Source organism: Triturus cristatus, chromosome 6 (genome assembly GCF_964204655.1).
Source record: "Triturus cristatus chromosome 6, aTriCri1.1, whole genome shotgun sequence".
Lineage (NCBI taxonomy): Eukaryota > Metazoa > Chordata > Amphibia > Caudata > Salamandridae > Triturus > Triturus cristatus.
In genome coordinates, this window is record NC_140589.1 from 938,072,967 (window position 1) to 938,100,486 (window position 27,520).

The 27,520-nt window shown below is 41.7% G+C and overlaps 1 protein-coding gene across 6 annotated transcripts in view; it reads left to right on the forward strand.

Moving 5' to 3' along the window:
- STXBP5 (syntaxin binding protein 5) overlaps positions 1 to 27,520 on the forward strand; it is a 1,306,577-nt gene that overhangs the window by 190,469 nt on the left and 1,088,588 nt on the right. For all 6 annotated transcript variants that reach the window (XM_085611623.1, XM_085611620.1, XM_085611619.1 and 3 more), the window contains exon 3: positions 20,133 to 20,214. In XM_085611623.1, coding sequence (XP_085467749.1) covers positions 20,133 to 20,214 — 82 coding nt within the window. The remainder of the gene's footprint in view (positions 1 to 20,132; positions 20,215 to 27,520) is intronic.

The window sequence follows — 27,520 nt, forward strand, 5'->3', positions numbered from 1 at the left end:
GGATTTTCTTATGACATGTTTTTAAAATGAATTTGTTAATGTTTGTATGTATTTTGTGCTTTTATGACACTACATGTCGAAATAAAGCTTTATTGATTGATTTGAATACACCCTGCTTTACCATTTTCTCGTGCGGTCCTTTTAGCTGCCTAGAAACTAGGCTTTTTTATACAGTGTTTATACCCTGTGTGTGTAAAGTAATTGTTTTCAGCATAGAGCTTTAAATCAGTTTTAAGAAACTGCCTGCTGTAATTATTTTGAGCCCAGAAGACAAATTTCTGTAGTCATTTCGAGGATTTGCATCGATTAATGCTTGTTTCAATTGAAGTTGTGCTTGAATAAGATCTCCAGAATTTGTTATTACTGCATTACTGTTTTTCAACATTGGACTAGCTTAAAGACATGGTGAAAAACTAGACTGCAGCATTAGGCAATCGCAGGGATTGGCGTTGTCCTCGCAATTCAATTTTTTGTCATTTGATATTTTTAGCTAGGCTCAAGTAGGGTTTGAGACATTTGTGCAGCCTTGGAAAATCCATGTGTGCACTAGCCCAGGGCTAGTAAATTGTGGATTGCAAACAATTAACTCCAGTAGGAAAGGCATGTTGGTTTTGCTCTGATTTAGAACAAAACACAATTATATTTTTCTTTTTTGTGATGCCTGTACTTGTGTTTGCATTATTAACATGTAATATGTTGTATTTCTACTTTAGAATCTTCTTATGGTTTTCTGTCAAATATTTCTAGTTAATCTACTAAAATAGCAAATCAAATAAATACTTGTGCTTCACAAAAAGCCAGTTTTAGGTTAACTATTATTATCGATATTTTCACCTGGGGGAGGAAAAGTTAAAGCAATTACTGAAATAACAGCTCATAGTGTATATTTAGCACTAACCATGATTTTTGTCTTACAAAGTCCACTGTGCGTATGAAGCATTTTATTTTGCATAAATGTATCATATCATATCAGGCCCAGAAGACTGAAAAGATGCCCGTAAATAGGGGAGTTCGACAGGGCTGTGTATTGGCCCCCACCCTTTTCTCTCTATTTGTAAATGGGGTGGGGAAGTTTTTACAAGATATTCCAGCCGACGCCCCGACATTGGCTGGTGATAGAGTCCCCACATTATTATTTGCTGACGATGCCCTGCTAATTTCCAAAACCCCGGCAGGGCTGCAAAAGCTCCTGGACAGATTTCACTTGTTTTGTAATTTGAGAGGTTTGAGTATTAACACCTTAAAGACCAAGCTTCTCTCATTTAATTTACGAAAACCATCCAAAGTCACCCTCAAGCTTGATGGTGCACCCTTGGAGCTTGTTAAAACATTTGACTATCTCGGCATAAGAATTTCTGACGGGCCGCGGGAACAATCATCAAAGAACATCGTGTCTCGCATAGCAGACCAATCGCTCCCGCTCTAGTGATTTATCAGGCTAAAGCTGTTAATTCGGCACTGTACGGTGCCGAACTCTGGGGCTTCGACAACCTCGAAGAAATCTCCAGGACTGAAAATAAATTCATGAGAGAATTGGTCTCACTCCCAAGGGGAACTCCACTCAAACCTCTCTTAAGAGATCTGGGCAGACGCACGATTAAGGACATGGCAAGACTACGCCCCCTGCTCTTCTGGGCTCGACTATGGCGTACCCCAGAATTAACAAAATATACTGAGGGCTTAAGAGAAGTAATGAACTCCCCGGGGTCTCACAGAATCAGTTGGCTTCGTTGTATTAAAAAGTCTTTACTGCAGCTAGGCCTCAGAGAAGTTTGGGAGCACGGTGCACCCTTGGGTAAGGCAGACCTAAAGAGAGCCTATTGGACTTTGATAGATACCCAGGAGTCCAGTAACCCCAATCTGGGTAACCTGACCGAAGCCTTCTATATACACAAACAGGCCACCAGCCTTGAGCCGTATTTGGATTTTGTACAGAACCCCAGGGACAGATCGCTGTACATCCAATTTAGACTTGATATATTACCAACCCACGAGCGCACCAGCAAATGGAAGCCACCCTACCAAACCCCATCAACTTGCTTGAGTTGTAGTGGGTTGGTGGAAAATACGGCGCATATTATGTTCGAATGCCCAGCCTATAAAAACCCAAGAAGTCGATGGTTGGGACCTGTTTGTCGATTGCTGGGCACATCGAACTTCCGGGTTGCACTCAGAATATTACGTTCCGACACCAGCCCAGTGCTAGTTTGTGGTGTGGCTAAATTTTTTGGGTGGTCTTGAAATATTAGGGCTAAATTTTTACGTCTACCAGTATGAATTCTTTCTTACTCACTTTTTAGGGAAACTGTCTTTTTAGTATCGAAATGTAACATTTTTTCTTACTAATTTTCAATTAATATACTTCATACGGACTTTTTATGCACATTTTAAAAAATTGCTATGTTTTGTACGCTGGTGTTAAGAAGATTAGTTGACCAGCTTAAATTTCTGTTTTTATTTACATTTCTTCATATTTTAAACTTAATGTTTCCCCTTCGATATATTGTATCTTGTATGTTTGTATGTCAATGCTTTTATGATACAATTTTTATCGAAATAAAGCTTTTTGATATGACATAAATGTTGTAGCCCCCCAAAAAACTCCACTTCTCTTTACTTTTTATGTTCAGTGTTTCAACCAGAAAATCTGTTCAGAACAATACACACTGTACACAAGCACAGTAACCGATTTTATTGACCACATATAGAGTTGATGCCAGTATGTGCTGTCTGCTAAGCGAGACAGCAAAAATTAGGATGACATGAAAAAAATGAAAACCTGTATCTAACTGATAACCCAGGAGCCAGGGAAATATGTGGGAAAAGTGTGGGGAAACCATTGTTGGATTTGTTGAACTTCAAGCTAGATCATGCAAGCTTTGGGAGCAAGCATGACCATGGGTAGCGAGGAAATATCTGCATATTGGCAAGGTGTATGATCTCATAGAGGAATGGCAAAAGGTAACTAGCACAGTAGCTAGAAGAAGGTCAAAGTGTTGAGTACAGCTTGTTATTGTGAACAGCAGAGAACATATTTGTGGAGGGGACGTTTCAGGTGAGGAGTTGAGGCCAGTAAGAAAGGATTTTACTGTGATGGGTTTTAAGGTTGAAAGTGAAATATGTACATGGGTCATTTATTGGAAAGTCAACTTGCTTGTTAACGTAGTGCGAGGTGTGTTTGTGTCTAGGAAGATTGAAAAGAATTTGCTAATCGAAGTTAATGTTTTTGTCTAAGCTCAAGTTTAAGTCAGAAGGCTAATAATTTTGCAATAGTCCAGTTGGCTCAAAACCTATGCGTTAATGAAGAAATTCACTGTTCACTGCACAGGGGAGTAGTTGAGAGCAGATTATTTTCTGGTATACATTCTTATGCTTAACTGATGTGATATTGGTGGATATGGTTGACAAAAACCACATGCTTGTGTTGAATAGTAACAAAGGTTCTTGCTGTAGTTGTGATGGGTTTGTGTAAGTAAAGAATGTACGTAGGGATAGAGTGTTCTTGGAGAATCTTGGGAAATGATTGCAATATGGGCTTATGTGAGATTCCAGGATTGCAGATGCTGCGTGGAGTCTGGTGGTCGCATTAAACACCTTCTCCTACATTCGATGTTTGCTCCTTTCATGTAGGGACGAGGATTGGATGAGCAAGGGGATTTCAGTTTTGTGCTGGATCCCAATTACCCAAACAAGTAATTTCTTAGAATAGACTCATCGGAGAAAGTGGGTCCAAAGCGTGCCAAGTTGTGTGTCAGGTGGGTGTTTGCAAGTAGGTTAGTCAGTATCCGTATGTGTTTACCAGTGACTTGGGAAAGTTGAAAAGGTTCCAGCATCTGATTTTTGTGAAGGAGAATGCCTGCCCGGTTGGGCACAAGATGCGTAAAGTGCCTTTGAGGAAAGAATTGAAAGTGAAGTTAAATAAATTGTGCGCTTTGGGTATGATAGAGCGGATTGACGGATCTGAATGGCTATCCCCCATAGTTCTTGCACGCAAGGCCAACAAGTCCTTGAGGTTATGTGTAGATTTACGTGGCTAGAACACCAACATTTGGGTGGATCGCCAACCTCTCCCCAATATTAATGAGATGTTAACCACTCTCAAGGGAGCTGCAAATGTCACTTCCCTAGATATGTCTGCAGTACATTTGACATCTTTTGTAACACCTAAAGGAGCTTACTGGTACATGCATATGCCATTCGGTCTGGCTTCTGCCTCATCTGTCTTCCTGAGGTTGAAGGAAATTTGTTCAAGGGTATGCCTGGTGTACTGTATTTTCAGGGTGATATCCTGATTTCTGGCAAGCTATCAGGATGAACACATTTTGAGTCTTAAAGATGAGTTGGAGGTAAAAGGAGTGGGTTAACATTGAGAAAAGACAAATGTAAGTTCAGTCAATCAGGGGTGGACTATTTGGGGCATCACATATCCAGTAAGCGAGTTGAGCCTATGATAAAAATCTTGAGAGCGATTGAGTATGCGCCTGCATCAGAAGAGAAAGACCCATTATAGTAATTTTTGGGGCTCATTGAATACTATTGTGTGTTTGCTGACAATTTCTCTGCAAAGACCAAGTGTCTACGGATGTTGTTGGAAAGAAAAATCTGATTTGTATGGAGCAGTGAATGTGAAAATGTTTTTAAACCCATTAAGCATTAAATTGTTTCAACCGGACCCCTTAAAACCTTAAGCCTTGCGGAGTGGTTAGCACACATATTCTACCATAGAGAAAGAAGCCTTAGCAATGTACGGGGGGGTTCAATACTTCAATACTTTTATCTGGGGCAATGAGCTCCTTTTAAGAACTGATCATAAACCACTTGTAGATTTGTTTAAAACTAAATATAGTGAGAGAGCAATTACGCGCATTGCCAAATGGTAATACAGTTTGCAGGAGTTCCAGTATAAATTACAGTATGCTCCTGGGGTATGTAACTTTGCCGCTGACTGTTTGTCTAGATTGCCATTAAAAGACCAGTCTTCTTAGGTTGACCAGGATTTTGAGGATGTGGAGTTTGTATGTGCGATGGATACAATTTTGAACAGTTCACTTTTTGAGGAGGAATGAAAGAGTGCGTGTTTCGATGATAAGAGAGTGCAAAAAGTTATGAAGTACTTGTCAGGTACATGGCCCCCAGCTAAAGAAATGCAAGATATCCTGGTTACCTTTTGTAGAACTGCAGAAGAATTGTCCTTGATAAATGGAGTGATGCGTAGGTGTGAACTTCTAGTAAGCTTGTGGCCTTAACAGTAAAATATTGAATCTGGCCCTTGAAGATCACATGGGTGTACATGCCATGAAACGGAAAGTTAGGGAGGATTTTGGTTGCCGGGAGTGGATAAGGACATTGAACATCATGTCAGAGAATGTTACTCATGAGTTTTGAGTGACAAAACTCAGGTAACAGTGCCATTGAGCAAGCTGACATTGGATATTGCTGGGCCACTAGCCTTTTATGATGGAACTCCTAAGTATGTTTTACTCCCAATATAAGGTGCAAACTCGCTTTATTTCGCTAGCCGTGTTGCTAGCTAAGCGGAATGTGGCCATGCACTGGCGTTCCCCCACTGGTCCCCCGCTTGCGGCCTGGGTGGGAGCAACACACAAATGGGCTGCAGCGGAGGAGGAAACGTTGCGAGAGGAGGAGGTGAGGGGGTTACGCAAGCACCCGATTTCTATGGAATGGGCCCTGTTAATACATCGCTTTAAGCAATTGACCCCTGGTGAGGACCCAGGCGGCGATATACATACACCAACGGTCTCACAATCGCAGGTTCAGACCCTAACCGACCATACCAGACCCTCCCCGGTGGCGTGATCAAACTACCGGCAGTAGTATCGCACACAACGTCACTTTCGCCGATTGAATTTGAGAGCGAGACCGACCGAAACCCACCTCCAGTAGCATACCACTAAATCAGCTACCGAGACACGTCACACCCACGCACTTGTTCCGACGTCCGACAGGGAGGCCCGGGAATAAAATTCCTTGACCATTCCCCAGTTCTTTTTGTGTTATACCCCAGTTTACGTGACATGCACACAATAGGAGACCCCAGGGTTCACAAAATGCCCATCGACCAACCCTTCTTTCCATGACCAGCGATATACTGTGGCAAGAGCTGTAATATGCAATTCAACTGAATGTATCTTTTCCTTGTTATTTGTCACGATAACCTATAAATGCCAATAAAAATATGTTGCAAAAAAAAAAAAAGTATGTTTTAGTCCCGATAGAGTACATGTCAAAATGGCCAGAGGTGATATTTGTGAAAACTGTTTACACCATGACAATCATTGAACTTTTGCAAGACGTTTTTGTCAGGGAGGGTTCTCCAGAACAACTGGTAACTGCCAATGGAACTCGGTGTCTAGGAAAATGGGTGGATTTTTGGAGTCAGTGGAAATCAAACATGTCATACCTTCATTATACCATCCCTGCAGTAATGGTTTAGTGGAATGATTTAATCGCACCATTATGGACCAGTTACAGTTAGCACTGGTGAATAGGTTGGATTGGAGAAGAGGAATCTGGGATATTCTCTGGGCAATCAGAACTACATCTCATGTTAGCACTGGAATGTCACCTTTTTCATTACAAAGAGGGAGGATAGTGGGTTCTAGTTTGAATAAAGAATGGATGGATAGGAAGGCTATGGATTTGAGTAAAGTTGAACGAGTGGTGGATGTGAGAAGTGCAGTGCAAAGGAAGTACAGTACAGTTGAAGGGTTGTGTAGAACATCACCAGTTAAAGTGGAATACTGGGTGAGAATAAAGAAACCCCATCATGCGGCTAAAGGTTATTCAAGGGTCTTCACACCTTCAGCATCAAGAAGGTCAATGGCAGGACTTGGAATAAAAGTATGGTAGCCTTAGTCCCTGTTGCAATGTCTTATTATGTGCGCAGTAGCTTAAGTGGGAGTTCTGACGATGGTGGGGAAATGGTACCAGATTTGAAAGTATCATAAACAACCTGAACTAGTCAAGTCAAAGAACCTAACCTAAGGGAGAGGTAGGTGTCAGAAATCTATTGTATTCTGAAGTTCACCAATTCGAGAGAAAGGAAAAAATTATCTCTTTCTTGAGTCCCCTCACTCACCAGGGTTTCCCCACGGTGACATGCTTCACCATTGGGGTCCTCCCAGTCCTCTACGGACTGAGGCGTGCTGCGACTTGCGGATTACGTAGGAGCACTAAAAAATCAGATTATGTGTAGTGCAAGTGAAAGTGTGGTGGAGTGGTATAAGGTAAATTAAAATAATCAGCTAGTGGGCCAAATATATTTTATTAATGCTCCTAGCTAATTGACTTAAAAACGGGGTGATATGCTAAAGGCCCTAACTATAATGGATAGGTGTACCTAGCATATGGTCAACTAGTTTCGAGCTTCCCCAGCTCTTCTTCAGGACTACACCGGGACCAGCCCAGTGTGAAAGCACCACTCCTAGTTAACCTAATTAAGGTGCAAAAGTGAGACGCTGCAACTGTAAGGCATGCGTTACAATTAATACATACGTAATGTACGTCAGGCAATATATTTTAAGAAGCAACAATGTGCTTCATGGTCAACGGAGGGGGTGTGGCGATCTCGTACACTTGTACGTGGACAACCACACTCACGAACACCTTCGCGGTCCGTGAGGTTTGGCCCCAGTAGGTGTTCGTGAGTGTGGTTGTCCACAAAAAAAGTGTACGAGATCGCCACACCCCCTCCGTTGACCATGAAACACATTGTTGCTTCTTAAAATATATTGCCTGACGTACATTACGTATGTATTAATTGTAACGCATGCCTTACAGTTGAAGCGTCTCACTTTTGCACCTTAATTAGGTTAACTAGGAGTGGTGCTTTCACACTGGGCTGGTCCCGGTGTAGTCCTGAAGAAGAGCTGGGGAAGCTCGAAACTAGTTGACCATATGCTAGGTACACCTATCCATTATAGTTAGGGCCTTTAGCATATCACCCCGTTTTTAAGTCAATTAGCTAGGAGCATTAATAAAATATTTTTGGCCCACTAGCTGATTATTTTAATTTACCTTATACCACTCCACCACACTTTCACTTGCACTACACATAATCTGATTTTTTAGTGCTCCTACGTAATCCGCAAGTCGCAGCACGCCTCAGTCCGTAGAGGACTGGGAGAACCCCAATGATGAAGCATGTCACCGTGGGGAAACCCTGGTGAGTAAGGGGACTCAAGAAAGAGATAATTTTTTCCTTTCTCTCGAATTGGTGAACTTCAGAATCCAATAGATTTCTGACACCTACCTCTCCCTTAGGTTAGGTTCTTTGACTTGACTAGTTCAGGTTGTTTATGATACATGTACTGTTGGAGGGTGAACCTAACCGTTAACCTATTTCCCCAATTTTTTGATAACCAGATTTGAAAGGGCACCCCAAACCTGTGCAGATTAAATCTTTACCGTACAGGTTTAAAGATTATGGAATGCAAGTACAGTAACATCTCATCCCAACAGTTCCTTGGCATTTCATTGCCATGCTATTGTTTCCTTGTTATCCATTTTATGTTACAATGGATTAATTGCAACGTTTATAGCGTATTGTCACTGCTCATCATGTTCCCCTTTCATGTGTTATTGTTCTCTTAGATTCATCTCTGCATTTTATTGTGTATGTTTTCTTTTGTAATTTTTGTAGGGAGGGGAACGTGATGGGTTTGTGTAAATAATGAATGTGCGTAAGGATGGAAGGTTCTTGGGGAATTTTGGGAGTGGTTGGAATATGAGGATTATGTGAGGACTCAGGGCAGCAGTTGCTGCCTGGAGCCTGGTGCCGTTTCGCATTAAACACCTTTTCTTACCTTTGGTGTTTGCTCTTCTTTTTAAGTAGTTAACAGCTCAAATTATTTGACTTGCCTCTGACTCAGGATCGTTCGCTCACAGAAATGTGAGGACATTTCTTATTCTAATTTTAACTGTTTATTTTTTAGGAAACTATTGCATTTTCTTATGTGCTCATTTTCTTATTTGCTTTATTGTACTTGTTTAGGTAAGGAATGGTGTGCAGTGCTATACCTTTACTTTTCCCTGAGCAGAAGAAAATGTAGGGTCTGCGAACGAACAGTAGGGACTTCATTCCGGGAACTAAAATCCCATTTTGAATGGTAACTGGACTTACCATCTGAATCAGAATTTCAATATGTAAGGTTGTTACACACTGTTTGAGTTTTACAAGAGCACATTTTGCATATTAAGACCTTGGAAAATACCAAACCGCAAGTTATTAGTAAATCAGGTGCACACTTCTTACTAATGCAGAGTTCCTGCACAATTTATAGTGGATAGCTGTGTATGGAAAAATGGAGGCTGATTAGTTTGAAGCTTCCTAATAGTGTACACTTCCTTAAGGTCCAGAGTGAAATCTTACCTGTCTTAACTACATGTGTACTCTGAAGGGTACGTATCGTGTACAACAAATCTACAGAAAACCTTGATTAACGAGAAGTGCATTGATGAGCTTCATAAGAAATGTAGAAATGAACTTTTTTCCCCCCTTGCATCAAAGAGGAAGATATTCAGGCAACATATGGGAGATGAAACATTAATCAGGTTTCTCTGACCGCTCAGTAGGGGTTATGAGACATAGGCACATAAATTATGACCATCGTTAGGACTAAAACATATAGGCTGCTCCATGCACCATCCTAGTAAGAGGGGCTACGGAATGCTATGATTGCATGCACTAAAAATCCATATGTCGTCATGTGCAAAACCGATATGCTGCCAAATGTGTAAAATTATGCCAATTGGGAAAGAGTTGGTGACATGAGTTGTCTCTGCATGTTTTCTAAAGCAAGGAGTACTGCCCATTGCTGTACAAACATCTAATGAGTGAGGAAAGAAATGGCCCCTTCGGCATACAGAGTCGCCAACTTGAACCTGCACACATGCAATAACCCGATCTGTGCAGCAGCTGCCTCTTCACACCTCATTACAGGAAACCAGTCAACAGGATCACCCACTGGACTTAGCTCCTTCGAGTTCTCTCCTCTTCCTCACTGAGCACACTGGTCTAGGCAAGGAGGCAGGCAATGTTGCCCCATGCTCCAGGGGCATGTGGTCTTGGATGTGCCAAGGTGATGTCCCCTCACCCTGCCGGGAGACTGGCAGGTCTTAGATTTTAGTACTTGTCACAGTCAGAAGTTTTGCAGTTCTTTCCCCGCATCGCAAATTCAGACTGGCTGCTTTACAGTTGATAATTTGGGGGGCTTCTTCTTCCGAGTACCACTTTTTATAGTCCTATCCAGACACCAAATGTGATTTAGGGTCAGAGTATTTCATGTTTGTGTTGGGGAGCTGATCCTTTTGTAGCATGCACTCCTTTACCCTGCCCTTCGTCCTGAAAGCAGTCTGTTACAGTAGAAGCAAATCCAAATCTGATAGCCCTATAACACAGACCATGGGAGTGACTATAGGTTCGTACCTGGATGTCAGCCAGTTATATATGTATTAAAAGGTTACCTCGGAGCCCCAGCCCTACTCCTGTATGATTATCTTATCAGCCCATTCCCTTCCTGAGATGTGCCCAGGCCCCTTTCCAGTGACCTCTCTCTGAATCAAAGAGCACTGATCCAGCACAAGACTGGAAAATGGGGAAAACATTTACCGATACCCTCCCTGCGTCGCAGACCCGAAGTCACACTAGCTCATTCACACACACAGTTATTGGTGGGGCCCACAACACCAACAGTTATACGTCTATCTCACGAGTCTGCACACACAGGAGGGATGAGTAATTCAAGCGCTGGACATGTGGGGGAAATATCTTATATAACCTATAGGGAGAGAAAAGTTATTTTACAAAATATACATTAATATCCTTCACCTATAGATCCCTAGTCTCAAACATCAAGGCACTCCACCCACCTGGTCAATGGACCATTTTAGTTGGATTGGTTGATGGTGATTTGGAACCAGCTAAAACACAATTTATGACTCGGAATCCTTATTTCCCTTAATTAACCACAAACTCATATTTCTTGTTAATCAATATCTGTTTATCTAAATGTTCATGATGATTTATATTTGCTTTTGTCTCGTCAAAGTTTAGAGTTTTAGATCAATTTAAATAAATCGCAGAACATCATATTTACCTAATCTGGCTATTTGATGTCCTCTAATTCATTGGCTCTGCCTAACCAAAATTTGTGGTAAATTGTCTGAAAAGCAGGCCAAAGCTCAAAGTCCTCTACTCAGCACGCTACAGTCCCAATTTATCAAAGGACCAGAAATCGTGCAAGCATATATCATAGCCCGTGGATTTTTAGAAAAAGTTTGCAGTCATCAAGCGGTCGGCATCTGGATCTTCGGAAAAGGCGTCACAACAAACGTGGAAAATGATAAATGAAAAGAAAGAGAGATCATCATCCGCGCCCTCCATACTCTACTACCCTTTTTATAATAAAATAAGTCATAGAAGATACAATTTTAAACTTTAGAACAGTCGTGATTGGCTGGTTGAGATTGTACGACTAATATTCCAAGATTTTCAGTACAGTTCGAGGGGTGAGGTCATTGGTTAGCGAAGTATCGGCTTGTTCCGGTTTACTGTAAGGTTGATTGTTCCCGTGTCTTGGCGAGTGTCCCGTTTCGTCTCCTTGACCGGGGACACTTTGTGCAAAGGTCGCTACGAGGTTTAGGTCATTTCTTGCACATGCGCAGCTCACTCCGCGCCTCATGAGACAGTGGCCACTTCTGCGTGTAGTGACAGCGGCCATATTGGATTTAGGCCCAAATGCCAACTTAAGCGAAACAAACACAAAAGAATAATTAATTCATAGAAATGGTGATCCAAATGTTAACCCCTTGCTAATCCCTCTATGTGCTTGTATTTATCTAGCATATAGCGACATTTAAAGCATTTATATTCACCTTTTTCGATCCTCCTCGAGGGTGCAACATCACAAAGCAACATATATCATGCAGTATTCTATTACCACATATACTATTGTTAAAATGCATACAGATTTTAGTTATAAGAGTTATTTAGCCATGCATTTAGCAAATCCCATGTGTATTTTCGTATTAATAATGTTGGTTAGTATACATGCAACATTCGTTTAATAATGTTAAAATTAATTAATAGATTATATAATTAGTATTTTCATGGAAAAATAGAGGATTATACAAAATTTTGCACTACCTGCTCCATCAGCACCCTTTGAAGTGTGCTGGAGAGCTTGGCGCTCCTTCCTCCAGTGTGTGTCCCACCTAGCTCACAGGAATGCGGAAATTCACAAATCCTTCCTCTAACGCCTCATGCTTCTCCAGTCAGTCCTGGCTCCCCCTAAATAGAGCCCTGAATCTTCCATGTGTTGTAACATTCACAGGCACACATACATCCAGAACATGCATACAGCACAATAGCGGTGCTTATGCCCTACACACTAGTTTCAAATAGGCCAGAGGTAAAGTTAAGCATACAGCAGTGGAAATTTACATAAATTAGGCTGTAGGCCTCACTCCAGTGACACAGAGAATCAAGCATTTGCGAAAGTTTAAGCTATTGACATTGTAAATGACAATGCCTTTTATTTATCTGTATTGATAATTAACTCATAAATAAAAGGCATTATCATTTACAAAGCCAATAGCTCAAACTCTTGTAAATGCGAGACCTATTTCATTTCAAAGAAGCAACAGCCATTATCCCAGCTGCTTGGAAAGTGAAAGTGCGCTTGGGGCGCTGAAAACAGAAATACAGTGAAGCGCATTTAAAGTGGTTAGAATAATGCACATTAAACAAAAACTTAATGGCAGCCCGATTTCCCAGTTACAAATGCATGTCCATTCTGGCTGGCTACTCAGTGGGCGCTGCACACATGTGTGGGGTATTTTTAACTTTTCTATCTGCAACAAGAACATCCTTCTGTTCCTAAGCAGCCAGATGTGTGAACACAACCGGCCTCCGTTCAGAGCTCTGTCCAATCACAACTATCCAGTGAAAGCTTCAGAATTCAATTTGTGCATATTATGAAGGAAAAAAAACACTGCCGGAAGCTGGCCCCGTTCCAGTGTGCCCCATGTGAAAATAACGAACAGCCTGCAGTGATTATCAAACCTCTGATCCTGAGTTTTACAGTGTAAGGAAGTAGTAAGGTGGGCAGCAGTGCAGGTTCAGTGACTAAATATCGAGGGACATAATATAGAATGCCCAAAATATCGACTCCAAAATATAGAAGGACAGAATATAGACTCCCTATCTACAAACAGGTAAGTACTAAAATATCGATTCCAAAATATAGAATGTTAAAATATAGTTAGCTAAAATATCGAATTTTTTAAATGTATTAAATATAATATAAAAGTAATTAAATATTAAAAACAATTAAATAAAACATACCTAATATAATATAAAAAAGCTTAAAATGTAAAAATAATAAAAGTAATGTAAACAAAGTCGAGATTTTGTTGGATAGTGAGAGCATAAAAATTGCTATTCCAACTCCAGTGAGTGCAACAGTAGGGAAAACGTTGGGTAGCGTCGGGGTAAAAATTACTATTCCCACTCCGAAGAGTGCAACAGTAGGGAAAGCGTTGGATAGCGGGAAGGTAAAAATTACTATTCCCACTCCAGAGACTGCAACAGTAGGGATAGCGTTGGATAGCGGGAAGGGAAAAATTACTATTCCCACTCCAATGAGTGCAACAGTAGGGAAAGCGTTGGATAGCGTGAGGGTAAAAATGACTATTCCCACTCCAGTGAGTGCAACAGTAGGGAAAGCGTTGGATAGCGGGAGGGTAAAAGTTACTATTCCCACTCCAGAGAGTGCAACAGTAGGGAAAACGTTGGATAGTGTAGGGGTAAAAATTACTATTCCCACTCCAGTGAGTGCAACAGTAGGGAAAGTAATGATTTAATATTAAAATAAGATTACATTAATTATCAATACCAATAAAAAGTTAATGAAAAATAATTACCAATTAATAAAAATGTATTACCAATTAATAATTAATTATCAATACATATAAATAAAAATGTATATTTACTTTATTACAATTAATTTACTTATCACCCAATTCCCCTATAAACCCACAACCCACTCCCAATAATAAAAAAAATACAATTAACATTATCAATTAATCAATTAATAAAAATTAATTTGCAATTAATAAAAATTAATTGGCAATTCATAAAAATGTATTGCAGTTCATACAAATTAATACAAATTAATTACCAATTAATAATTATCAATTAATTATCAATAGACCTAAATAAAAAAATTAATATTTACTTTATTACAATTAAATTACTTCCCACCCAATTCCCCTATAAACCCACAACCCGCTCCTAATAATAAAAAATACAATTAACATAATTATCAATTAATCAATTAATATACATTAATTGCCAATTAATAAACATTAATTGCCAATTAATAATTAATTATCAATCAATTAATTATCAAAACATATAAATACAATTAATATTTAATTTACCATAATTAAATTACTTCCCACCCTATTCCCCTATAAACCCACAACCCGCTACGGAATTAAAGTACGCCAAAAATTAAATTACATAACATTCATTAGTTTAAAAAAATTAAACATACGTTACAAAAATCATACATAATTTTAACACATATACTACCATACATAGCACTAAATTTTTTTCGATATTATTGAAATCTATATTTTTAAATTCTATATTATGGAAATCGATATTTCATACCCCAATTTCGATATTCTGTCCTATCTATATTTTAGAGTCCATATTCTGTCCTGTCTATATTTTGGATTCTATATTTTGGTCGTTCACCGCAGTGCACAGGCCATGAGAATACCACAACTGAATGCAAGACATTTATTGTCGATGGCACTCAAGATGGCTGGCGCTATAGAGTAGCTGCATTTCTGCATCACTTTGTATCCCAGACGATGAAGCAAAGCTTGTTAGCAGACAGGCAGCATGCTGCACCGTAGGTTGTGATAGGCTGAAAGATGTGGCCGTTGTTGTTTGAGTGTCAGGCGTGATGACTGCAGTGATGCTCCTAAAACGTCAGTCGCTAGGCTTAAGCATCTAGTGGAGCATAGAGGGCTGAGTGGGTATGATGGAGTCGCCTTATATTATTGCCGACAGCCTGACATGGGGGCGCAGACAGCCCGACATGACAGTGCTCCTGATACAACAGGAATCGCTCTGTCCGAAGCAAAGTCCTGCATCCTAACAATTCTCATGTTTGCTCTAGTTTCGGACACCTCCCCAGCTGCCAGTGGCTGACTTCCAAGCGGGTAGATGATGCCTCGTGAATATGTGATCTCTCCCCATGCCACCCACATCAAAGAAGGAAACAACATCCTCTGTGGGGTTGGTGTACCCCGGCCTTTCCCTTCTGTTTCGAAATGTCCCTCTTGGATTTCTCAAATGTTGACAAGGATGTGCTGAGCCCAACCGGAGTCTTGAGAAATAACATGTGTTACTATTACCCAACCTGGTGGCACTCCTTTTATCCCCCCTGCACCCATGAATCAGGTTGCGTGAAATTCGATCCCGCAGATTGCAGACAGACTTCTGCAGCAGGCGCATGAACCCACCGAGGTGCCTTCAGCCTCATTAATATTTGACGGCTTACGAAAGCCTAATGGCGGTTCACAGAGACGGTTCTAGACACAGAATAGCAGGAATAGACTATAATGTAATGTGTGCCGATTGTGCAAATCACGGGGTGCAACATATATGCTACCAGCGCACATGAAATATAAATAGATATTTTGCACTTTGTATTATTTTATTAAGCTGTGGTATGGCAACTTGATCTACAAGCATATTCTATTTTTTGTTTCACTGTGTGTATGTATAGTCAACTTTTTTATTGTACATCGTGTTTTTACGGTTTCACATCTTTTTGTAACCAGTTATTTGAATGTCAGTTTGCAAAATTACTTTTAAAGCGCCTTAACGCTTCCCGGGTCTACTTCGTGCTATATAAAATGTCAAATAAGTAACAATGCTGGTATATAACGACATGCATACTTTACGCATAAATCACAAGAAAATGGACCTGGAATCTCAAACAATAGTAATCTACGCATGCACTTAAGAGTCAACTTTTATCGCACCGCGGATTTTAAATATAGGTGCGGACACAAAGCACATTCAGTTTGAGCGCTGCGGCAAAAACTACCCGAGCTCAAGAAAAGAGAAAGGGGACAGTCCAAGAATAACAAGCAGCATGCGCTGCCCGTCCCTCGCACACACCGGCTCCTTGCGGCTGCGCCGCTGCCATGTTTACGTCAGGCAGAGAAGCGCGACACACAAAAAAAGTGCGATCTGGCGGACGAAAACTGTAGTTGGTGGCCGCTGCTTCTGGACTAGACGGAAGTCAGTTTAACATAATCAGCCACTAAAAAGCAAGCTAACAGGAGCCACGCCAACATTCAGGAAATGGCAAGCGGCAGGAGAAACTACCGGCCGCTTGCCAACCCATACAGATTACTTTAGGTCTCACTGAGACAGCGCATGCAGCGCATGCGCTGCCAAGGCGAGACCTAAAAAGGCTTGTTCAATTCTGCAGACCACAACACGGTATGCTGCCACCACTGCACTCTTGCTGCATAACTCCTGGCAAAGGCAGTAGCTCTTTCACCACTATGAGGGTAGCGCTTTGGGTGCTCCTCCGGTTCCAACAAGACCACAATCTGTGAGAAAGGCCTATGTCGTGGTGAACATGCATGATCCATGTTTGCCCTTGACAATAGAATTCAGCACCAGGGATCCTGACATTGTTGCAGCTGGGAATAGTGATAGGAAACGGTTGCACTCACAATTTTATGAATGATAAGTATATAGGGTAATCCTTATGTAATATTCTTCGGTGCTGGTGAGACCACCTCCTAATCAGTGAGGTGTGAAATAAATAAACTGTCTAACTGCGGCTCAGGGAACGACGTCCTCACTTTAGCACTCGGTGCGGAAGATCCGCATTAAATCAGATACATTCTTTGTAGTTTAGTTCATTGCTTGTTTAATTCATATTCGATTCATATGATTATTCAAGGAGTATGATGAAGCTCATACTGTCGATGGTTATACAGTTCTGGTTTCTTATGCACCGTGGCTAATCATCGAGCACCATTTCACAAGCCCTAAGATTATTGCAATATATTTGGTTCCACGTTCACTACTAACTATTGGTGGATCGCGCATGTTTTACACACTCATCACTTTCTATTCAGTCTTAATTTCTTAAGCGTTTACACATCCTGGACAACAGCCTTATGTCCTCGTACATTTGTTTTGTTGTAGAATTCCCCTGACGAAGGGCGAGTCCCGAAATGCATCGGGGACAATTGCAAAATTGGCTTGCCTAATCAACGAAAGCACATGTGTGAACCTCTATGTGGATTGTATAACCATAGACAGTATGAGCTTCATCATACTCCTTGAATAATCATATGAATCGAATATGAATTAAACAAGCAATGAACTAAACTACAAAGAATGTATCTGATTTAATGCGGATCTTCCGCACCGAGTGCTAAAGTGAGGATGTCTTTCCCTGAGACGCAGCTAGACCGTTTATTGTTGCAGCTGGGACACCCAGGGCAGGGGTGGACGTCGGTCATCCTGCAGGGACTTTTCTATCCCAGCAAAGACCATTTAGCAAAAATTGTTTAATACATCTTTAAAATAATATAATTTTCAACATTGAGTAATTATTTCTTATTTCATTCAAGTTTTTAAAACGAAACTTTAAAGACTACTTGCTTGAAGCTGTTAGTTCTGACTGAGGTGCCCAGACCCTGAAACCAAACACTGAACCTAAAAATGTCTTGTAACAAGAATAGACCTGTCTCTAGTACTTTCTGTCTATAGAGACCTACTAAAAGTATTATAGCCAACCATACCTTTCTTGAAACCAATTACCTGAACTCCTTTGATAGCCATAAAATATTAACCTTCCCCTTCAGAAGCACGAAGAGAAAATTATTTACAACCACGTAATATCAATATAAAATTAGTTTAACCAAATTTGAATAATATTCTCTATACCGATCAAAACCTAGTGATCCTTTACAGATCTCATGGATTTTCAAAAAACATTTATCAAAGTTCCATTTAGCCTAGATCATATCAGGGCCAGATGCTCTAATTACGGTAGAAAGAAGACGCACTGCCTTCTTTGGGAATCAGAGGAATAGCAACAACAAATATCATAAGCTAAAAGGTCTTACTCGAATAATCCTCAAAATGACATTCCTGGTGTAAGCGTGATACCACTACCAGCTGCTCTCCCCTAGATCCATGACACCAAATCTTAAGTGGGAATATTCAGTCTTTAATCATAGGGTGAATGCAGCTAGGCAATAAGGTTGAATTTGACCTGTCAAATAGGTGTGGAGTGTCAAATGACTGTTGCGAGCCTGCTACCTGCATTTGGTCCCCTTCAAATGAGGAGTGCTTTATTTGTAAAGTTACTATGGTCTTAAATGATTCCACTGAACACGCGTCCTGCCAAACACTTTCTATAATTAGGGAATCGAGATCTGCTTTCGAAAAATGCAAACAGGTACTTTTAATAAAGTTAAGCTGCAGAATAGCTTTGTTTGAAATGATTCAGGAGTGCCTGCTTTTACTCATAGCCAGAATTTTACTAAATCTCTCCACCAATAGCGAGAATTCCAGCTTGACTTGTGCTTGATAAGTTGATTGGGGAAGATGGCACCTGGGCGTTGCATTTTGTAATGGAACTACAAAAAGTAGTGCAAGATCAAATAATAAATACCGGATCTCCACTGTCGGCCAATCATTGTGGCCTGCCCCTTTTCCTTAGACCCTCTGGTGGCACTCTTTGCGCACTTAGCTCACTGTCTCACTGTTCGGAGGCTGATTCCTTTTGTAGGTGGGGGGCGCCAATGACCAACCACAAAACTCTAGTCTCCGTCCCACTTTCTTGAACTGCACAGCCTCAAGAAGCATTACAACCTCAGGTGGACTAATCCGCCTCCAGCCAGGATAAGCAGCCTAAAATGAATCGGGTAAGGTGCACTTACTCAATGTAAAATAGAAATGCGCCGCTCATGAGTCTTACTCATCTGGCTTTACTCCATAGGAGTTATCCATTACGAGTGCAGAGAAATAAGCAGTAGTTAATCCAAAACAATGGTTGGGAAGTGGGTTTTACAAGTCGCGGTTTGCCTTGTGAGCTTGTGAACGTGATGTAGAATTTGGGTATTCAAGAGAGGAAATCCAACCACTATTCACCCTGTAAGTAGCCAGAAAGTTACTCCCCATAGGGTGGGCAGAGGAATGATCACTCCCAGAAGTAAATACATGCGTATGTCTGGCTGTCCCTACCACTGTGCAGAAAAACAATCACATGATGTGCAATAGTACGCCTGGAATCCTGCACCTTCGTTGGCTATCAAGTTGTGTTATTGCACCTGTTTTGTGATTTTCCTAAAAGTATAAAAGCTTGTTCAGATAGTCATTTCACTCTTGTTTCTGTGAATTAGAGCCTCAAAATCTTGATACATGTGAAAATGCCCTTTTCTGCGTTATATTTACTGATGGGGATGCAACGTCTGACTAGAAACCATATTGAGCCCTGGCTAAAATGTTCAGTCCGGTCCCCCCCTGCACGAGGCTGTGACTACAACTTGCGTGTGGTTGCTCCTTTAAGTTATGTCAATCCATCCTGCTCTGAAACCAGCCCATCAGCCTCCAGCACACTGGAAAAATGCCAGAGGGGCAGAATTGTGAACCATACTCTTGATTAAGAGGGATGTTGTAAAAGTACTCCTCAACATCAAAAGAGTTTCGTAGATGTCCTTAAATTATTTTTTCTTGTTTGCGACAGTTGTTTATTCCATACTTTACCAACTTCTGATGGTGATCTCTTGAAGGAAATACTGTGCTATATTACATTTACAAGCTAAAATATACATACTGACAACAGTTCATAGAGTTCTGGTTTTGAGTTGCTTTTTTCCACAAGATACTAATCATTAGCAGAGCTTGTAATATCTATGTTTGAGAATTTGTGCTGTGGCAAACAGAAAACATGCATGCTATTCATCCCTTACCGTATTAATGATGCTTCTAATTGTTCGTCTTCTGTACATTTTCATAAGAGTTACTTATTCCCTGACTTACTTAATATCAGATTCGGTCGACCGGGAGTCGAATGCTACTGCCAGCATGACAGTCTTGCTGCTGTTATTCAGCTACAGTTCCTGGTAAATGAGGTTCGTAACACATTTATCACATGAGTTTTTATTGAAATGTGATTGTTATTTATTGCCAGGTGTGTAACAATTCCATCTAGTTTGACGAGTGCTGTATCTAACCACAATTTTCCCCATTGGTGAAAGCCCTAAAAACTGTTTTCCTCTCTCCAGTTCTTGTTTAAACCATCCAGAACGCATGCTCAGATCAAAATGTCCACAAGAACACTATGGTCCGAGATAAGGAACTATAAAGCGATCATGGAATTTCCTGGTGGTGGGGTTACTAGTTTAAAAAATTTCGTGAAGATTCATCAAATGGCGCCAAAGTTATTGGCAAAACAAAAAACAGTTTCCTATGGAAAGTAGGTCCTAATGATAACTACCTACTGGTGACCGCCAGTAGGTAACATATATGTACGTACCTATATATGTGTGTGTGTATGTGTGTATGTATGTATGTATGTATATATATATATATATTATCTACTGGCGGTCGCCAGTAGATAGTTATAGTTAGGACCGTGTTTCCATAGGAAATCCGCAACATTCTATTTGGAATAACTTTGGCGCCGATTGACGAATCCTCGCGAAATTCTCAAAATAGGTGGGGCGCTCCGCTCCTACCCTGAAAGTCTCAGGGGGATTCGTCAAGCGGGGGCTGAGAAAAAGGGGGGGTCCCAAAACGCGTTTTCCCCATGCATTTTTCCATAGGACCTTTAGTCCGAGCTACAGCCCGAACGGCTGAACAGAATTACTTGAAATTTGGCAGAGAGGTAGCCGTCAGGTCAGGGATGTGCCTTTTGAAGGTCTCGTGTAAATCTGTTCAGTATTTCCTGAGAAAATAGCATTTAAATCAATATATATATCTATAGGCGCGCTCCGAGCGCGTACCGTAAGCTTACCGTACGTGCACGCCGCCGTGCACGAGCGCGATTCTGATTGGTTGTTAGATCTCAGTAAACATTCGGATCGGTCGAAACCAGGAAGTGTCGGCCGCCATTTTGTCTCTCACAGTCTGAGGGGGTGAAAAACAAAGGTGGAGAACGTGAAAAGGGGGCAGGGTGGACAGTTCCTGACCCCCTAGCCTTTGTCAGGGGGTCCCAGAAGGACCCCCAAGGGCAAAAATTAATTTTACATTTTTTTCGAAAAATCGCGAATGCGCGTAGCGTACACGCACGGCGTAAACAGAGAAATTCTGCGAACTTCGCGTAATTACGCGTACCGTGCGCGCACGGCAAAAAAAAAATTTCAAAAAGGAAGGCTTAAAAAAAAATAAAAAAAATTGTGAGGTAAGGTTGGCTCTTAAAAGAGCCGTTGGGTTAATACAGGGATGGAGGAAAGAAAGAATGGGAATATTATGAGCGTCTACAAACGTGCTGGTCTATCTTATTGTTAATAAGGGAAACACTGGTCTCCCCAAAAACAATAAGACCACAACACGTTGTACACCTCATTGAAACCCTCCCAAATCGAGGGTTAATGTCCAGAGGAGCAGAAGAAGGTGATGCTCCCACCTCAGAGGAAGGGCTCAGCTGAGCTGCCGATGATGTACTCGGCTGAGCTTCTGAGGTTGGGCTCCGGTGACTTACTGAAGAGTTTTCTTCAGTATGTCGAGCAAAGGTCCTGGGATGTTTATCCCTAATGTGTCTCATCATAGAGTGATTTCCAAAGGAATACTTCTTCCTTGGATCTCCTCTAGATTAAACACGGTCACAAAGTGTGCAAGTGACCAATGGAGCATTGACCTTTTTCTGCCCCTCTGGAAAAGTAAAATACTCCCACACAAAAGAATCCTTTTGTTTCCTCCTTCTCTGTCTGATGATGGTGCTGCTAGGCTCACTGTCAGAAGAGGTCTGCTGCTCTGCCATTGTATCTCAATGTCAATTCAGCTCCTTCTCCTAGGGGATCTCAAGCAGTAATGTGGGGAATGGGTGTGGTGTGGGAAGTTTCTGGAACTGAAAATAGTTTCAACCAATGAAAAGTGTTCTTTGTGGATCACATGACCTACCGTGCACGCTCTGTAAGCTTACGGTACGCGCTCGTAAACAAGTACGCATGCGCAAACATGACGCTTACGGAGCGCTTACGGAGCGCGTACGTAAGACGCACTCGCGCATGCGCATTACACGCCCCTGCGTAACCGCGACGTTGCTTCCGCGCGACGCACATGCGTGTACGCGTACGTGCGTGTACGCGTACGTCACGTACGTATCACGTAAGCGCACTGTACTTATGACGTACGGAGCGCGTAGCGTCAGCTTACCGTACGCGCATCGTATCACGTAAGCGCACCGTACTTATGACGTACGGAGCGCGTAGCGTCAGCTTACCGTACGCGCACGGTAAAAAATGCATAAAAAAAAACATTAACCATTCCATAATGCAGGATATAGTACATATATTATTTTATACATAGGTTTACCAAAAATCTCCCAAAAAAATTTGCATTTAAAAAACCGTACAAATTCACTGAAAAAACCATGGGTTTCACACACGTTATAGTTAGGAATTTGCATTTTAAAAACCTTGCAAATTCACTGAAAAAACCATAGGTTTCACAGAAGTTATAGTTAGCTGGACATTTCACTCATAAAAAACCAATTAAATTCCCCCGTTATAGTTAGTGCAGGCAACTATAACTCACGCGACCGCAATCCTCTGCTGATGATGTCAAATATTACATCACTGATGACATATGTGTCTTTATGAAAAATAAATATTTGTAATATATGTATAGCTAAAGATACAGTATTAGCATCAACAGAGGATTGCGGTCGCGTGAGTTATAGTTGCCTGCACTAACTATAATGGGGGAATTTCATTGGTTTTTTATGAGTGAAATGTCCAGCTAACTATAACTTCTGTGAAACCTATGGTTTTTTCAGTGAATATATATATATATAACTCCTAACGCTGTCTCCCACTTCCAAACGGCGAGGAAGAAAGCACACTGACACCAGCTCGTGCTTCAAGGATTTAATGAGCATTCGCACCCCCACAGCACGCCATTACGCGTTTCGGCCACAAGATAGCCTTGATCACACATATATATCTGACGTCATCAGCAGAGGATTGCGGTCGCGTGAGTTATAGTTGCCTGCACTAACTATAACGGGGGAATTTCATTGGTTTTTTACGAGTGAAATGTCCAGCTAACTATAACATGTGTGAAACCTATGGTTTTTTAAGTGAAATTGCAAGGTTTTTTAAATGCTAATTCGTAACTATAACGTGTGTGAAACCTATGGTTTTTTCAGTGAATTTGTACGGTTTTTTAAATGCTAAGTTATGTATTTATTATTATTTTTTTTTTCAGGTTTTTCACTGTGCGCGCACTGTGCGCGCTGTGGTTCGCAGTGCGTGCCTTGCGCGCACCTCGCAATTAAAAAAAAAAAAAAAAATTGTTTTTTTCTCCCTTTTTTTCGCCCTTCTGTGAGCCCCTGACCAAGGGTAGGGGGTCAGGAACTGTCCACCCTGCCCCCTTTTCACGTTCTCCACCTTTTTTTTTTCTCCCCCTCAGACTGCGAGAGACAAAATGGCGGCCGACACTTCCTGGTTTCGACCGATTCGAATGTTTACCGACATCTAACAACCAATCAGAATTGCGCTCGCGCACGGCAGGGTGCGCTCAGTGTGCGAACGGTGCGCGCGTATAGATATTGATAAGCTTTTAAATGCTATTTTCTCAGGAAATACTGAACAGATTTACACCAGACCTGCAAAAGGCACTTCCTTGACCTTATGGCTACCTCTCTGCCAAATTTCACGTAATTCTGTTCAGCCGTTTGGGCTGTAGCTGCGACTAAAGGTCCTATGGAAAAATGCATGGGGAAAACGCGTTTTGGGACCCCCCCTTTTTCTCGGCCCCCGCTTGACGAATCACCCCGAGACTTTCAGGGTAGGAGCTGAACGGAGCGCCCCATTAGTTTTGAAAATTCGCGAGGATTCGTCAACCGGCGCCAAAGTTATTCAAAATAGAATTTTGAGATTTCCTATGGAAACTAGGTTGTAACTATAACTATCTACTGGCGACCGCCAGCAGAATATATATATATACATGGCCGCATGGGATAACGCATCACCGGTACCCAATGCCGGACCCGGAAGAAACAAACTCCTTTGTTTTCTTTGTTCGGGCATTGCAGATCTGGAATTACAGACATGCAGAGTCTCTTTCTAAAACCCAATGGAGGGTGAGGAATGGGTCCCATACTGCGTACAGCATCAACACCCACTGGAGGGTACAAAATTTAAAGTGAAAGGACCACATTTCCCAGAGTGCTCGACAAATGAATTATCATGAGGCACACCTGAAGCCAAACGAACGCTATATAAACTCAAGTGGGATATTGTGGTCGGACTGAAAATGATTGCTGCACGGGCCTCTGATGAGAATTAAAAGAATTCGAAACGCGTAAGGCCAGGGACATACGAAGGAAAGGGAAGCTGTACGCCTTTGGTTGAATAAAGCGGAATGCTTATCTGCAATGATCGCGACCCCAAAGTCAAGGAAAAATTGTGGTGGATATACAAGCGGCTTTTCCTGGCCGCATGGGATAACGCATCACCGGTACCCAATGCCGGACCCGGAAGAAACAAACTCCTTTGTTTTCTTTGTTCGGGCATTGCAGATCTGGAATTACAGACATGCAGAGTCTCTTTCTAAAACCCAATGGAGGGTGAGGAATGGGTCCCATACTGCGTACAGCATCAACACCCACTAGAGGGTACAAAATTTAAAGTGAAAGGACCACATTTCCCAGAGTGCTCGACAAATGAATTATCATGAGGCACACCTGAAGCCAAACGAACGCTATATAAACTCAAGTGGGATATTGTGGTCGGACTGAAAATGATTACTGCACGGGCCTCTGATGAGAATTAAAAGAATTCGAAACGCGTAAGGCCAGGGACATACGAAGGAAAGGGAAGCTGTACGCCTTTGGTTGAATAAAGCGGAATGCTTATCTGCAATGATCGCGACCCCAAAGTCAAGGAAAAATTGTGGTGGATATACAAGCGGCTTTTCCTGGCCGCATGGGATAACGCATCACCGGTACCCAATGCCGGACCCGGAAGAAACAAACTCCTTTGTTTTCTTTGTTCGGGCATTGCAGATCTGGAATTACAGACATGCAGAGTCTCTTTCTAAAACCCAATGGAGGGTGAGGAATGGGTCCCATACTGCGTACAGCATCAACACCCACTGGAGGGTACAAAATTTAAAGTGAAAGGACCACATTTCCCAGAGTGCTCGACAAATGAATTATCATGAGGCACACCTGAAGCCAAACGAACGCTATATAAACTCAAGTGGGATATTGTGGTCGGACTGAAAATGATTGCTGCACGGGCCTCTGATGAGAATTAAAAGAATTCGAAACGCGTAAGGCCAGGGACATACGAAGGAAAGGGAAGCTGTACGCCTTTGGTTGAATAAAGCGGAATGCTTATCTGCAATGATCGCGACCCCAAAGTCAAGGAAAAATTGTGGTGGATATACAAGCGGCTTTTCCTGGCCGCATGGGATAACGCATCACCGGTACCCAATGCCGGACCCGGAAGAAACAAACTCCTTTGTTTTCTTTGTTCGGGCATTGCAGATCTGGAATTACAGACATGCAGAGTCTCTTTCTAAAACCCAATGGAGGGTGAGGAATGGGTCCCATACTGCGTACAGCATCAACACCCACTGGAGGGTACAAAATTTAAAGTGAAAGGACCACATTTCCCAGAGTGCTCGACAAATGAATTATCATGAGGCACACCTGAAGCCAAACGAACGCTATATAAACTCAAGTGGGATATTGTGGTCGGACTGAAAATGATTGCTGCACGGGCCTCTGATGAGAATTAAAAGAATTCGAAACGCGTAAGGCCAGGGACATACGAAGGAAAGGGAAGCTGTACGCCTTTGGTTGAATAAAGCGGAATGCTTATCTGCAATGATCGCGACCCCAAAGTCAAGGAAAAATTGTGGTGGATATACAAGCGGCTTTTCCTGGCCGCATGGGATAACGCATCACCGGTACCCAATGCCGGACCCGGAAGAAACAAACTCCTTTGTTTTCTTTGTTCGGGCATTGCAGATCTGGAATTACAGACATGCAGAGTCTCTTTCTAAAACCCAATGGAGGGTGAGGAATGGGTCCCATACTGCGTACAGCATCAACACCCACTGGAGGGTACAACATTTAAAGTGAAAGGACCACATTTCCCAGAGTGCTCGACAAATGAATTATCATGAGGCACACCTGAAGCCAAACGAACGCTATATAAACTCAAGTGGGATATTGTGGTCGGACTGAAAATGATTGCTGCACGGGCCTCTGATGAGAATTAAAAGAATTCGAAACGCGTAAGGCCAGGGACATACGAAGGAAAGGGAAGCTGTACGCCTTTGGTTGAATAAAGCGGAATGCTTATCTGCAATGATCGCGACCCCAAAGTCAAGGAAAAATTGTGGTGGATATACAAGCGGCTTTTCCTGGCCGCATGGGATAACGCATCACCGGTACCCAATGCCGGACCCGGAAGAAACAAACTCCTTTGTTTTCTTTGTTCGGGCATTGCAGATCTGGAATTACAGACATGCAGAGTCTCTTTCTAAAACCCAATGGAGGGTGAGGAATGGGTCCCATACTGCGTACAGCATCAACACCCACTGGAGGGTACAAAATTTAAAGTGAAAGGACCACATTTCCCAGAGTGCTCGACAAATGAATTATCATGAGGCACACCTGAAGCCAAACGAACGCTATATAAACTCAAGTGGGATATTGTGGTCGGACTGAAAATGATTGCTGCACGGGCCTCTGATGAGAATTAAAAGAATTCGAAACGCGTAAGGCCAGGGACATACGAAGGAAAGGGAAGCTGTACGCCTTTGGTTGAATAAAGCGGAATGCTTATCTGCAATGATCGCGACCCCAAAGTCAAGGAAAAATTGTGGTGGATATATATATATATATATATATAAGCTCACACGCTTCTGCAGGGAAAACAAGAACGAACGTGGACCTCGTTGAGTAGTTCAAAGATATTTTATTCCTCCTTGCCTGCCATTACGAGTTTCAGCCGTCAAAGCGGCCTTGATCACATGACAATGTTCAGAGAGTTTTGCTCGATATTTAAAGTGCTAGTGCTTAAAGAAACAACCCGTCACACATGGTTTAAATTAATAGACAAAGAGAACAGACTGAACAAGTTCCCCATTAATGTCGATCCACCAATACATTACATGTATTAGACATTTTTTAGTGTAAGATAAGATTAATACAGGTAAAATACCTCTTTTACACAAATCATATAGACCAGTAAAATC